Source organism: Grus americana, chromosome 5 (genome assembly GCF_028858705.1).
Source record: "Grus americana isolate bGruAme1 chromosome 5, bGruAme1.mat, whole genome shotgun sequence".
NCBI classification, from domain to species: Eukaryota; Metazoa; Chordata; class Aves; order Gruiformes; family Gruidae; genus Grus; species Grus americana.
Genome location: NC_072856.1, coordinates 56622155 through 56637671, shown reverse-complemented (window position 1 = coordinate 56637671; position 15517 = coordinate 56622155). Strand labels below are relative to the sequence as shown.

Sequence of the window (15517 nt, the reverse complement as noted above, 5' to 3'; positions counted from 1 at the left end):
CTTCTTTCCCCAGTTCAGCCTTTCCATTTCCAGCTCGACCAAAGTTTTAGTCTTAGCATCTTAAGTCAGTGTGGGGTAACTGCTCCAAAACTGCTGTGTGTGTGCTGGGGAAGAGGTAAAGGCTGGTGTGCAGGTGTGTCTGGCTGAGTGCCGGACTCCGTGCGTGAGTGTGTATAATAGCATGTCTGCCTCTGCCACTGAGTCCTTCTGCCTTTCCTGGGGGATGCTCTGTGTGTCCGTCACTTGCAGGGTGTGCACGCGTTGCTGTGCTAGTTGCTGTTGGAAATGTCTCTGCATCTGTGTCTCTGTACACTCTGTGTGTGTGTGTATGCACACACGTGTGTGTATGTGCATGTTTGCTTCATCGTGTTTGGTGTCTGTGCAAAAAGATAATATCAGGTGGGAACAGTCCATATGGGAGGGTGTAGTACAGATGAGACAACTTGTTTTAGGAAAAGCTTGAAAAAAAATCTGCTGGAAAGATTAGTGAATAGATCTGTCTTTCACTTTTGGATGTGTCTGTTCAAAGCTGCTGCAATGGTATATGTAAAACCCATCTCAAAACATCTGCAGTACTCTCTCTGAACATGACGGGCACAGGGCAGGGACGAGGCTGCAGCCTGCACTCTGAATTTGTAGCCGTACACTGTTTGAACAGATGTTTTTCTTTTTATTGAAAGAGAATTTTTTAATAATGGAGCTAAGCTTTAGTCTCTAACCAGCTATTGATTGATTTTCCATCACCAGACAGGCACAGAGAGACACACAGAAAAACTTGGTTCATGCCCTGTTAAGTGGCTTACACGTCTGCCTGTGCACCTGCCTGTCTGCCTGTGCACAGATACACACCCAGCCACCCACCCAGGAAAGCACAAAACACCCCCACGGATGCACCAGCTACACAGCTACGTGTGGCTGCATTTACACCTGATATGAGACATAAAAGAAGATCTCTTAAATTAAGATCGGGTCCCCTGGTCAGAACCACGCTGAGGTGGGACATTGTGAATGCTGCTTGCAGCTCCATATTTGTGTTTTGCTCAGGGACTTTTCTGCAGATGTGCCAGAGGAGTGTGGTGTTTTACATGTACCATATCATATGGCCAGTCATGCCTAGGCTCAGGGAGAGGGACAACAAAAGGATGTAATTTATGCCTTGATTGTGGCTTTTGTCATGTTCATCTAGGCTCTTATGCTCATTTCCATTTTCTGGGGTCATGTCCAATTTACCTTATTTTCTTCTTTGCAAGTTTAAAAATAGCAGAGAGCAAAAAAAATTACTCTTAGCGGTGCCTAGGAGTCAATATAACCTGTGAGCTACTGCCATGTACAGGCACTGAGTATATACCAAGCCTGTTTAAAGCGTAAGGACAAAATCCTTTACCATCAGCAATGCAGATCTTTTATTTACACGATGGCAGTCCTTGTGCATGTTTCACACTCAAGCTACGTGCAAAATTCCCCTTCAGAGCCGTCCAGAACAAATACAAAAAATATAATTGAGATCTGCAGTGCAGGTGAGTGATTTCCCAGTGCTGACCCAAGAGGAAAATCGAACCTCACACATTGTGTCAGCGATGTCTGAGCCACATGGAGCTGTACGTGTGTGCCCGCTCATCTCAGCTGGATTGGATTTTTGCCTCTAAGGTTGCAGCACAGTTCTTGTGGTCTGCTTTCCCTTAGTTGTGGCTGTGCCCTTTGTGGCATTCAGGGGCTTGCAGGAGTGTTTTCTTTTTGAAACGTGTGCAACATGATGTGGTCGATCGGCTGTAGTATTCCAGAGACTGGTTCCCATCCCTTGCCTGGTGCTGCATGGGTTGAGCAGAAAACTCTCAACACCACCTTAGGATATTGTCTGTGTCTCTACCTATATCTGTTTATCTTTTTATCTGTTTGTTCATTTTGTGTTCGTCCATCACCTGGACAAACCTTAAATTGAAGAATGGTAGAGCTCCCATCTTCTTTTTCAGCCTTAAATAGAGCCTTTATGGGGAAGAATCCCGCAGAAGAGGAGCTGGAGATGTAAAACATGGGCATGTTCCAGCAAATACAAACTGAGTGTTTCTGAGCACCACTGTTACTCTCTTGATAGCTATGAAGAGGTATCACATACCTAATGGTGGAGCACTCCTTTTTTATTATGCCTTTCCTCGAGGACAGTGGATATGATTTCCCTTTCCATGATTTGCCACTTGATGTGATTCTATAGGACTGTCCTGATATTTGTGACAAAGAAGAAAACCCTGAAGTGGTAGCAAAGAGGAGGAGGGATGACCTGGTTTTATGTTGCTTGTAGGGGCAGACTCAGCCTCCTGGTCTGGCAGCCCCATGATCTTTGACTCTTAGCACTGGACTTGGGAGTGGTGGTGGGACTCCCTGAGCATCTGCCAGAGTCTCTCTTTCTCCATTCTTCTTCTTTCTTACCAACCCTTTCCTTCCTGACACTTAGGTTAGCAGTTTTTAGATTTCCTCATATATACATCAAACAACAGATATAAAGACTTTCTGAGTGACATGTTCAGTTCCATCCATTCACTGGCAACTGGTTAATACAGACCTTCCCATAAATTTGTTAGGCACCTTGTTAAAGCAGATTGCTGGCTTGCCCCCAGTGCTTCTGTTGGAAGGCTCTTACAGGAGCCCTTTGCCCAAATGGTTAGAAACCTCCTGTTTGAAACCTTAATTTCCTTTCCATTCTAGAGGAGACGTATTGGATAAGAGCAGGGAGGGCCTCCCTGTACCCACTTGGTGAGCTCTTAGCATCTTCTCAGATGCCTCAAGGCTGTGCAGATTGTATCAGATTCATTGCCAATGGAAAGATGGGACCCACCAGGACTAGAGTAGAGGCTATTGCTTTCAGGGTAGTCCTCCACATTAAAACCGCATGCGGTTGTGGTTGATGGTACACTTGGTGGGCTTCATATAGTTCCTCTGTGTGATGAGCTCCTTCAAAACCTGTAGTATGCCACCACGATGTGCAGAGGGCTGAGTGACTGCAGGACCTGTGCCCTTAGTCATGGTGGGGCCACAGACATGTCTAGGTGTAACCTCAGGGGTAGCTGCCCTGTGTCCCCACTCTAAATCCTGATTTCAAGCTCACAACTTCCCCTGCAAGGATGAGTGTCCAGGCAGCTCAACATAACCTATGCTAGCCTAGTTGTTTTTATAATATCAGGAATATAAGATACAATTGATAAGTCATTGGATGGAATCTTTGTTACTTTTGCTTGTTCCATGAAAAAAACCAAACTTGTTATTCATATATGTTACAGTGGCAGTAGAGTTGTTCCTATACACATAGAAATCCATGTCTGACATCAGTTTCCACAAGCCTGGTGCACAGTCCTGCCCAAAATGCAACACAGGTACAATCTGGATAGTAGGTAACATTACCTGCTTCTGTTGTACTTCCAGGGAGATCAAACAGTTACAAAAGCCAAGCAACTGAGCCCCCAAAATAAAAAATCCTTCCTCGTCCCATGAGCCACAGAGATGGCTTCTATTTAAAACCAGTCCTCACAAAAGAGCACAAATTTTATCCTTGATGCTTGAAGCTCAAGTATTTACACAGGGAATTTAGACTCTTCACTTGTGGTTTTGGCAAAAGCTTCACACAAATGTTTTGCACTGGTGGTCTCTTAGCCATTTAAGATAAACGACAAAATCAAATGCAGTCCTTGCAGACTGGAGCGCTGGATGCTGTGCCAAGGATGAAGTATCTCCGTTTGCCTCGCATGTGTAGCTGTCAGATCAACATGCAGGCCTAGTTTCCGAATCGGGACTCTCAAGGTGGAGAGTCTTCCTTAGAAAATGTTACTTTTCTAAGGTTGGAGGGAGCATGGATAAATATTCCTCCTTGCTGCCACAGTGTTTGCACGTATCTGCAAGGTGCACATGCATGCACAGACAGAATTGTCACCATTAAAAAAAAAAAAAAAAGAGCATTTGCCAGAAGTTACCCCACAATTAACACACATATTTCCTGATCTAAATACAGGGGGAAACTGTGGTTTCTGATCTACCACTGTGCGGTAACCGTTGGCAAATGCCAGCTTTTTAATGGCGACCACTCCACCACATATCTTCATTTAGAAACTGCCCTTGATTAGTAGCTACCCTATATTTAATAATTAAGTGGCAGGCATAGTTTGAAATGAAGGGGGTGGGATTCTCGGTGGATGTAAAGCAGTGCCATTGGTTCAACTTCCCTTTAAACTCTGCTAATGTGCACCAGCCAAAAATGCGGCTCCTATGTGATTGTGCGTGTGCGTGTGTATGTTTGTGCGTATCTGTATTTGTGCAGGTGTATATTGATATTTAAGACTTGTATCTTAGTTTTTCAAAGCCGCGGAGCTCAGTTTGGACTAGTGCCAGGAGGAGCGAGTGTTTCCAGCGGAGCAGGAGAAAACTCTTAAATACAGCTTTTAAATGGCAGGTGATTCCTAGAGGGGTTAAAAATAAATAATACGGTTGGAGGTTACAATATCATCTTTTAGCTACCAGGAAAAAGGTTGCTCCCTTCTTCTCAGGCTCGATAGGGAAGCAGCCTGCATAATCGGGGCATGCAAAATGCACAACTGGCCGTAGCTCAAGCGGGAAGGCGGCACAGCGGCCGCCAATGCTTCCTTCTGGGAGCTCGGCTCCTGGCACTTCGCTGAAGCCATTTGAGCTCTAAGTCATCGCACTTTGTCCGGGCTGGTGTGTGGAGCCTGCTTCAGCAGCGGCTCGGCAGAAAGCCTGCCCAGTTTTGTGTCGGGTCAATGCATTAACATAGCCGTAAAACAATAATCCCCCTTTTGATTTGGTTGCTGAGCAAGTGCCGGTGGTGACATCCGCCACCTCTGGCTCTGCTCCAGGCCAGGGCCGTCCATCCCACCCCGCTTCGCCGTTCTCCGTGCCCCCCGCAGGCCCCCAGCCCGGGTTTGCGGGTCCCCCAGGTCTCTTCTTGTTCTTCCCCTGCCCGGCATGAGCCGCCAGCCCCAGCCGGCCCCAGAGAGGGGTTCAGACCAAGCGTGTAGCGTGTTAGGCAGCCAGCCCCCGCCTCGCCTGTTTCCCCTGATGATGCCTCCTCTGTCCCTTCAAACTTAGATCCGACTGACAGTTTTTTCTATTGTTTTTTCTCCAGGGCCGTCCAGGCCTGCAAACCTGCCGGGGGCTCCCATAGCTGCCTCCTCCCACCCTCACACATCCGTGATCACGTCACCTCTCCGCGCACTGGCCTCCCTCCCGCCCTGCCTTAGCCTGCCCTGCTGTGGTGCACGTGCAGTCTCAGTTGGCGGGACTCAGACTGAGATTCAGACTGAGACGTCAGGCACATTTGGATGTCATTGTCAGTTGTCAGGTAATAGAAACATTTTTTTTTTTTGTTGCTATCTGAAGGTCAGTAGTGCTGCCAAGTGATGTCGTCTTTGCTGTGGGAGAGCTGCCTTCGCTGGGTCGCGTGGGGAAGGCAGAGAAAATGCCCTAAACTATCCCCTTCCCTTTCCTCCTTCCCCCTCCATCCTGGCAGAGGACGGGGAATGGGAAAGGGCATGCGAGTCCCTCCATTTCCCCATCCCTCCTCTCCTGCCTGCCCACCTTCAGCTGTCACCAGCCGCCGCTGCCGGGCTGTTTATGCCATGTTGTGAACAAATGTCTGAGACTCCTCACAGAATGTGATACCCTGGTATCAAGATTTCATCTCTCTGCGCTGTTTATTTTAAGCTTAATTGGATAACATTTAACATCTGAGGCCTTTTTCCCCCCCCTCCTTTTTTTTTAATTCGCCTCCAAATCATTCGTATTAAAGGCTCTCCTCTGCGTCCATGTGCACACAGGATGTATGTGCTCCATGCCGTTTTCTCCTTTGCTTTGAGAAAATGCTCCTTGGTAACTTGCCACGCATCCCTCGCATCTCCACTGTCAGCTTTTCTTTTCCTTTATTCCCTTTGGATGCCTGACTTTTGTCACCGCGAGGAGGGGAAAGTGATGTGGAAATGAGGGCTCACCGAGCTAGCCAAAGAGGATGCGGACATATTGTCGCCAGACCCCATCATTTCAGACCCAGTGAGCTCTTTGAAATCAGTGGGTGTTTCTGAGCATGACTCAGTTGCAAGATTGGGTCTATGGTGAACTGCAGGCTGGAGAGGTGAAAATGGGGAGGGCTTAAAAGAAAATACAGCTGTGGCAAAATCCGCAAGCGTTTATGGAGTCTCACTGTGGTGGGCCAAATCCTGCAGCTCTCATTCATGCTAACGTGCATGGAGTTTTAATAGGGAGTTCCCAGAATGATGCTGGATAAGTAATGCATGAGGATCAGAGGATTTAGAGAAAGCAAAGACTGCCAGAAGTAAAGCCTCTGGGAAATGGCTCCTCATGTCCCCCTGAAGCTGGCAAAACTTCGCTACGCTCAGCTTTTTCCTTCCACAAGCAATGGTACTGCCTGGCTGCAGTGTGCTATACCTCACAAAAATGTCCTTGTACATCTCTTGTTGTAATAAAGCAAGAGAAAAAGTATTGCAAGAAATTTAAATTTGCATCTTGGAAAGACAAAATATTCTTGAGAGGAGGCTGAGAGCACTCTGCAGGGTCCTGTTTTGACCCTGGGTGAAGCTCAGGGCACACGAGGAAGGCTCCTGTGCTGCCTGGGAGAGGCTCAGCCTGCACCCAGCCACTTGTGCCCCGCAGGGCGCAGGCACTGGGCTTGCAGCAATGCACTGCGTGGTGCGGCGCAGTCGCTGCATCCAGCGGATTTGGTCAGATTTCCTATCCGAGCTGCTGTACACAGCATGGGGAGGATGCTGCTTTAATCTGGCTCTGCTTCATCAGCCTCAGCAGATTGACCAACTGGCCTGAGACGGGCATAGAGATGGGCTCTTCCAAATGGTGAGCGCTGGATCAGAAAGTCCGATAACTGTCCTGCCTCCCCCCGCTTCCCTCCTCCCCATAACCAGTAAACCAAACTGGAACTGATCTCATATTTTGCTGTTCTCTCTCCTCACTGGTGCAATGTGCACGCAGGTGCGTTTGCTAGGCAGGTAGTTGTAACAGTGAACTGGATGCCCTGCTTCCCTGTTGCTTCTGATGCCAGCAGCTAGTGGGGAGGGAAGCAAGTACAACTAAAAATAGAAAAAGAAGGAAGGAATAACTTATTAAAGAACGTGGGAAGGCGAGGCTTTTGTACTTTGCGTACTTTGAGTTCTCACTTTGGAGTTGTGCGCTGTGAGTTTTCAGAATTGCCTGTTTGCTGGGAGAGCGATGCCAGCTCTGTGGAGAGAGAGACCTGTTATCATGGCTTCCTGTAATTACTGCTGCAGTCTGCGGCACTTAGAGAATAGGTTATATCAAAGTGCATGCTACATGTTTATGACAGTAGTTGGTCAAGTTCTGCTTGAGAGAAACATTTTCTTCCCTTGAAAAAGGAGATTATGTCTACTTAACCCTTTCTTAGCTCCCACAGCAGTCACCCTATATAAGCCTGGGCATGGTTTAAACCCTGTGACAAGGGTTACTGGATCTTTCTAGCCCCTGAAATGTTTTGTGGAGATGAAAGATAAGTGATTTCTTTGTGTTGACTAATAATCTAGTGACGAACGCTGCATTGTGCTCTCTTTTTTAATATAGACATTCACAACAGTCACTTGCTACAGCTTTAGAGATCTGCTTGTCTCTGACTTGATTAGCCTTTTATTCTGTCAGCCCTGTTCTTGCTTCTGAGGAATTGTTTCCTTCTTTGAACAAAAGCCATCAACAGTTCCCGCCTCTCCTCCTCCTTCATTATTTCTTACCTTTCCTGTTTTTCAGCATTCATTTAATTCAGGACCTGGAGTTTTTCCGTGCAGTTCTCACACAGGCTGTGACACTGAAGGCTTGAAGTTGCAGGTACTCCCAAATCTCTGCTGGGCACTCATAAATCGGACCCTCAAGAATCCCAGCAGTTTTGTGCTGGAGAATCTAAACTTCTGGCTGCCGGTGGGATTTGGGGTACGCATGTGTAAAAGCTGCGTTTGGAAATCTCCGACCTAGATAAGAACAATCGCCCATAATGCTGAGTAGCGTTCAGTCGTGCACAGGGGAAGTCATCCTGCCTCATCCAGAGCTGTTTGCGATCTTTAGAAAACGTGCTGCTGATGGTAGTTTCAGGGAGAGTAAATGATGCTGGGAAGTCCGCTTGGATGTCCACTGTGTCGCTCGGCCGGTACTGGTCGTGGTCCCCTCTGTCTTTGTTCGATTCTCTGTGTTCAGGGCACTGCAGGATGAGGAATTTGCAACTAAAGATCTATGTTTTTCCATGTGATTTAAAAAAAATACCACTGGAACAATCTCTCAGTCTCTTTATTTATTTATTTTTTGCCTCAGAGACTTCTGTCTGTTGAATTGGGTACTCCCGTTTAAATGTTTTTAGTGCCTATTTAATTAGAAGTTGGAATAGAGTCATGAAATTCACAGGGTTGTGTAGCTTGGATCTAAAATATAAATGGGCAAAGCATTCATTTTACTTTACCCCTTGCCAGATTAGGGTGCTTTTTTGAGCCTGCTTTTTATTTCATTTCAATGAATTGCAACTGCTCAGAGTAACTGTAAAACACACACAGGTTTTTTTGCATAACAGAGACATGCAAATGATTGTTGAGAGACGTAATTATCTAAAGAAAAGTATATGCCCGTATGCATGCACACATACACTGCAATGCTTTTTGTGGGGCTATTTTTTCACAATACATCTTCATAAGGCTCTTTTTATGATGCTGATTTATTAATATTGTACATTAAGGCTTAAATTGTCAAAGCTGCCTAAGAGATTTGGATGCCCATTTCCCATTAAAGTTAACGAGAAATGAGCTTTGAAAATCTCAGCGCAGAAGTGCATGGCACTTTACAGTGTGCTCTCCAAAGAAAAAAGTCCCTGCCCTGAAGATCCTACAGTGCAAAAGCCCCAGAAATGGAATTAAAATCGGCATAAGACAGAGGGGATTGTAATGGCACAGATAATAATTTGTCCCCTATGTCTGCATTCAGATATATACCTGAGCCAAAATCTTTGGACCTGGGCCCACGAGTGAGGGTTTTATATACCTCTGTAAAGATAATTAAATCTGTCCAACACACATATATTCAGCTAACCAGTGAAACTGCTTCCTTCCCACATGTAGGCTGATGGAAGGAGGTGGAAAGCAATTACAATACTTAGTTGCATATATAAAAACAGCAAGTGGGCATGGACAGCAGTGATTAATGGATAGGGCTGTGAAGTTTAAGGTCTGAAATAGAGGAAGGCATGGGGCCACGGCTCGGAAGAGTGGAACAAGCGCCTGTTAATTCAAGGAATCAGCTGTATTAGTCATTAGACATTCTGAAAATCACAGTCATCTTGTAAAGTTAATATCAATTTACTTGGCTACTGAAATTCTACTTACTGCATCATTTAACTAGTCTGGTGTTTTCTTGGCAAAGCTTGAGTAAAGATACCTGTAAGTAAATAATAGGTTTTAAAAGAATACTTTTTCCTCCTTCAATTATATCACTGTATTCATTTTGTGTTGGTTTTATAACTGGAGTCAGCCAATAAGAAGCGCTAGATTAGACCACCCTGCTGTAAAAAGCTTGATGCAATTAATACAGTCTGTCTAGAAAGCAGTATTATTTCAAAAACTTTTATGTTAATGATATGGTATGCACTCGGCACATTTCTTACTAGAACAAGAAGCAAGCTTTTGTTCACTCCAGACTGGGTTTTATTAACACAGGAGGATCAATGGAAAACAAAACAGTAATCAGAGCGGAGAATGCAAACTCATCCAGCAAAAACCTAACAACTCATCAAGTCACAGGACGATGGCTGATATTCTACTCTTCATTTTCTGTTGAGTGGAATCTCAAAAAAAAAAAAAAAGGTCCACTAAAACTTGATTTCTGATCAGCACTGGGTGCTTTTTTGAGAGGAGAAAGAGAAATTTGGTATACGTGTCTGTGGGAAAACAAAGATCTATAGTTTCCCCGAGACTCTTTGTAAATGTACCTTTTCATTTTGCTCTGTAAAGCAGAGGTTTGCATAAAGTACTGGCTAACATTCAGGAGACGTGTCCCTGTTAGTCATGGTTACATGTATTTATTTATTTTAGTGAAATATTTAATGTGTGCTATAGCAGAATTGACTTTGTGGACAGTACTTACAGAGTGCAGGGATGTGTGAGAGATGTATATACTAAAAACGGTAATGCATCAGTCTGAGTGTATACATCCATCTTTTCATCTATCTATCAATTTATGTGTTCATCCATCTATCCAAGTATTAAAATCATATGTGACCTGTCTGTCTATGCAGCTCTCTGTCTCAGCAGATATTAAAATCAGGTCCAAACTTGAAAATAGATGGATCTAATCACGAACTGATTTTTTGAGTGAATGGCGTGTTTGTCAAGAGGCAGCAAAGAGACCTTAAGACGGCAAAGAGGCGGCTAAAATTAGGGTGCTGCATGGGGCAGCGGCACTGGCAATTTGAGCGTGGCTGAGGCTTTGTTCTAGACAGACGCCCGATCACTATAACTTTGTAAGTCCTAATTATGTCAAGTTAAGAACCAGCAGGAGCAATAGCGATATTTAAAGGTGCTTTAAAGTGGATGCCTGCCATTTCCAGACATCCCAGGAAAAGAGAAAAGCCCTTAATTGCAATATTAACGGGTGGAACTGAATCTGGTAGTCTCGGGACAAAAGGGTTCAAGGCAACATTGCCTGCAGTAAAGACAATGGCTCCAACATTGAGAGAGTTAACTCGATCGCATACCACTACGCTGAGCCCGAGAGTCTGAACTCTTCAAACGCTCCAAATGGAGAGCTAAATCAAAGAATCCTGTTTCAAATCCATCCAAGATGTTGCTGTTTTTCTCCTCTGACAGGAGAAGCATTTGGAAGTGCAGTTTCTTTCTTTTTTTATAGCTGTCTTAAAAAGGAGTTTGGATGTTTAGCACAGCTGGTGCTCATTACATTATGCACTATCAATAAAATAGCATGTGTAATTAATTTTTAATGCAGTGCTGTATGCAGCGCTTTAAAGCAGTTACTGTATGGGGAGAGCCGACACCGGTCACTGACATCAGAAATATTGAAATAGAGGGCTAGATTTTGCATTTTTAAAGGGTGTATGTGCGAGTGGGGGAAGGGTAATTCCCAGCCAGCAATTCTCTGGCCACAATCAAATTTAAAAATATAGGAACAAGATGGATGAAGGTGATTTTATAATTTGCTTATTGGAATGAACGAATTTATTTCCTTTTAGAGTTTGCTGAGTGATGGCTGGGTTAGGAGTAGGTGACTTCAGAGTATAGGTAAGCACCAGGGGACAGCACAGCAACTGATCCATCTTTGTTAAAGCACGAACAGGCTTTGGTGGTATCAGGTGGGAGATGAGGCGAAAGGGGAGGTTATGGGAAAGCAAGGGAAGGACATTTCTGTTCTATCTCATTGAGCAGGGGTTTTTTACAGGGCTCCTTTCTCGTGCCTTATTGTTCCCATTAGTAATAAGCCCCCTTTTCCCCCCTGGATTCAGTAAATATTTGGGAGTATCAGTAGTTTGGAAGGGAGAGAGTAGCTTGGTTACAAAGAGGCACCACGGATGGCAAGTTGCCTGCTGCTCTGACAGAAGACCCAAACAAATCACAGTCTTCCCTTTTCTTGGCATTTGCACAGTACTTTCCAGAAGACACCAGCGTAAATAAAGACTGCTTTAATGGGGCACAGTAGGCAAGGTTTGGGCACTGCCATAGCTTTCGGCAGCCGTTACATCCAAAAACACCTCGTTTGTCTGGAGGAGGAGCAGGCCTACTTTTGAAGTTGTAGTATGGTGTGTGTTCGTATTCAGCAAAGGGACAGGAATGGCTTTCATGTTTCTGCAGCAATGCAGCCGCCAGGGATGGTGTGCAGGATAGGGCCAGCCTCTCCCGGCTGCCACCTCCTTCCCACCCTTTTCAGAGAGTTGAATGCCTCTTCGTGAACACTTCCTAAAAAGAGAAGAAATCAACTGCAGGAAGAGAAGGAAGGAAGCAATCACCTACAAAGCAACAAAATCAGGGGTAGTGTTTGTCAGGTGCCTTGCCTTTTGGTTGGGCAACGCACCAGCTTTCTAAGAGCTGATTTTTTTTTTTAATACACATGCACGAGGCATAAATGTTTGCAATTATTCTTTCTTTCTTCCAGTAAATTGCCATTCATTTGTAGATAGCATATGCTAAACAGTTCACTTGTACAGCCTCACCTGGCATATTCAGGATGGAGTTTTCTCCTGCCCCTTCACCAGTATTTTTTTGTCATCACTTTTCTTCTCGCTTTCTGTCAGATACGTGCGGATGTGTTTGTATGTCTGAGCCAGGAAGTGAATTGGGCTGTTCAGTTTGTGAGAACAGAGATAAATCTCTTGTGCACAAATACAATGCTGAGTGTCAGAGGAAGTAGGGCAAGCCTTGTTGTTTGGTGTAGGTAGTTGCAATGAGAACCACTCTTAAGTTCACAAGCCCGAGTGGAAAGGTGGAGGCAACAGAGAGGCCTTGTACGTTTTGTAGTGAAATAGCTTTATATATATATATATTTTTTTTTTTTTAGAGGAATTGGATCACATATTCCTGGGGTGGCTCAGGTTTAGGCCAGAGAACTGCAAAAAAATTACCCCATGTCTCTCCAGAGCTGCCTAATTCAGAGGACCTGCGTCCTTTCTTCTTTTCTGAGTGCTTCATAAAAATAGATGAAAGGAAGAGTTCTGTGCTCAGATGGGATGCTTTATGTTCAGAAAAGAATTTGAGTCAAAGAAGCCATGCTGATGCACCTCGTGTGTGCCCCACCAGGCTCCTGTGTGCTGCTTGTTGGTCCTTCTTTCTTGCTGAGCAGTAAACAGCTGAGCAACTGTTAGCAACATACGTTTTTATGCTGTTTGCTTTCTTTTGGACAGGCTTTTTCTAAGCATTTTTGTAGTACGTACAGAAATCTGATAGGCTAGAGTACGGTACGTGCCTCTGCTATCTTTATTTCCCTCTCGTTTTTGTCTTAACCAAACCATTTCCATGGGTCCCTGTTCCAGCTAGTGCAACGTGCTGTAGCACAAGCTGGGGAAGCCAGGTTCAAGGAGTCAGTAAAACATGCGCTTGGAAGGAAGCAGGCAAAAAATCCCACATAGTGAGGGCTTACATTTTTTATGAATTCAGCTGCAAGAGTCAGAGGTCCTGGGACTTCTGGAATGAGGTTAATGCAGGCACTAAGCAATGCAGTGGGGAGACACAGGCACTGGAATCACGCCATGAAACAGTGCTTTCTAAATTATTGTCTTCGCTATTAACATAAGGAATCTTTGGTTAGAAAGAGGCCAGTGTGCACAACAAACCCACAGCTTTTATGCTTGTTTAAATGCCACTTGGCTATTTGGAGGCAATTGTAAATGTATTATTTTTCAGTCCATCCCCTGGCAGTGCAAGGGGAGCATCCTATCCTTTCTGCGTGTCAGACTGCCTCCTTACATGTCCTGTACTGACCTAGATTACTTCATGTGAGGCCCAGATCTAAACCTGATCCTTACATCTCTCCCGTGGCTGCGTGACAAGCGTGGTGCTTCCAGGATATGCTGTACCATGGCAGCAGTCCACTGAGGGATGGCTTAGGGACTGCCTAGGGATGCTTAGATGAGCATCTTTCTACGAGGTGTTTTCTGACTTCAGTGGCGTTGTACTCTTATACCAGCTGTGAACATGGTCTGTGAAAATCAGGGATGTGCAGAGATTTAAGTAAGAATCAGAGTATTGTTGGGAAATATGTACCATTTAAAACGGTCCATGGCATTCAGGGTGAGAAACAAAAATTCATGGAACATAGTAAGACCTCAACATGGCAGCAGAGCCCCTTGCCTGTGGGGGAACTATCTTTTCAGTTTGCATCTTCTAACAGATATTTGGGTTATTTTCTCCTCTCCTCTGGTTGAGCAGGGAGAGAGTAAGTTCATTTATTATGGCACAGACAGGCTTATAATGCAGTCTGTCCAAAAATTAGGTCTGAGTGTTTACGGATTGATTAATCCAAATCCTTTATAAAAATGTGTGAACTGTTGATTAAACTGGGAACAGGATCATTCTGGTTTTGTCTACGGTGAGGACAAGATTAGTGAGTAACTTTACCTTTCTGGAAAACCTTATAAAATATAATGAAAAAAAAAAAGACACTCTCTATTTTTTCTGGGTTCTCCTTAAACTGAACTATTGCCTCCATTGTAAAGTCGAGGTAGAATCTTAAAAACTCTGTAACCTACTGAAGCCAAACCCTTCACTGTTATTATCAATAGATACGTAGAATAGTTGCACAAAATCTTGTGAAATTGCTCTAAACTCCTTCCCAATTTCCTTCATGCTTTCTCTGCATGTTTTCCATGAGGAGCGGTGTGAAAGCCGCAGTGGTGCTGGTCCCTGCCTCCACCACCACTGTCAACGTTCATTAGTGCAGTTGAGCACACTCATAAATGTCTAAGTTCTTCCCATATTTAGAGCCCTCTAGCCAGCAAATCTTTCCTTCTGCTCTCCCTGTTTTGAAGAGAAAACTCATGGTCAGGATTTGAGGTGGACACCTGAGGTTGAATTTTAATTCTGTGGCCTGGTATCATCCAGAGCTGTAAGGGAGAATGAGAGTGTGTGGGAGACACTGTCATCACTGCCTTAAATAATTTGCTCCTTGCCCTTTCCTGTTAAGTTTGCCAGGCCGTGTCTTGTGATTAGAAGCTGGGATTCTTAAATTTGTTTTCTCCTTAATAGGTAAAGATGAGTGAATGCTGTTTCTCACTTTCTCCTCACTCTTTCTTCGCAGATGTCTTGACTCTGGGGCTGGCTGGGACTGCCCGGGGGGTATTACCCAGGGGGTTGCATTGCCCCAGGGTTAGATTTGCCCCTCTCCATTGCAGCACGGGGCTGTATTGCATATAGCTCCCTCCCAGCAAGTCCCAGTGAGTCATCATCCTGCTTGCTGGGCTGTCTGATGGGAACAGGCTGCTCTGGCCATGGCCATCCTGGTCATGGAGCTTCTCCCCATCTGCACCATTCCCTTCGCCTGCTCTGCCCCAACTTTCATACTCCTTTCTTTTTTTAATACAGTATTTCAACTTTGCCATCAGGTAGGTCCTTCATTCACTGCTGTCTCTGCCAGTGGTCCCTGCAGTAATAATTACAGCATTTTTTTCTAAAAATCAAGTCCAAAGGGAATTTGCTTTTTTTGTGGGTTTTTTTTTTTAAAGTTCACTTTTTTTTTTAATGGAAATGACTGCTGAAAGTAAACACAGCTTGCAACATGCAGACTTATTGGGCCAGCATGAATTTCCTTAATAAGCTGGGGTATGTGACTGTGCGCGCGCGAGAACGTGTGTGTTTTTTCCCCTAAAACCTTGGAATAAGAGTGCTGTCTCTTTAAATCCTAACTCAAACTTTACTGGCGATTTTACAGAGCCTGGTTTCATTTATAGTGGAGCCAGACTTGCTGTGTGAGAGCCGTCCGCATGCTGGAATTAGTCTTAAGCTTGCTT

General features: G+C 44.7%; 1 protein-coding gene across 5 annotated transcripts in view; it reads left to right on the top strand.

Annotated features, from left to right (window-relative positions):
* BCL11B (BCL11 transcription factor B) overlaps nucleotides 1–15517 on the top strand; it is a 104901-nt gene that overhangs the window by 46246 nt on the left and 43138 nt on the right. For 3 of the 5 annotated variants that reach the window (XM_054827971.1, XM_054827970.1, XM_054827969.1), the window contains exon 3: nucleotides 5126–5341. The exons of the other annotated variants lie outside the window; for them this stretch is intronic. In XM_054827971.1, coding sequence (XP_054683946.1) covers nucleotides 5126–5341 — 216 coding nt within the window. The remainder of the gene's footprint in view (nucleotides 1–5125; nucleotides 5342–15517) is intronic. 5 annotated transcript variants of the gene reach the window in all.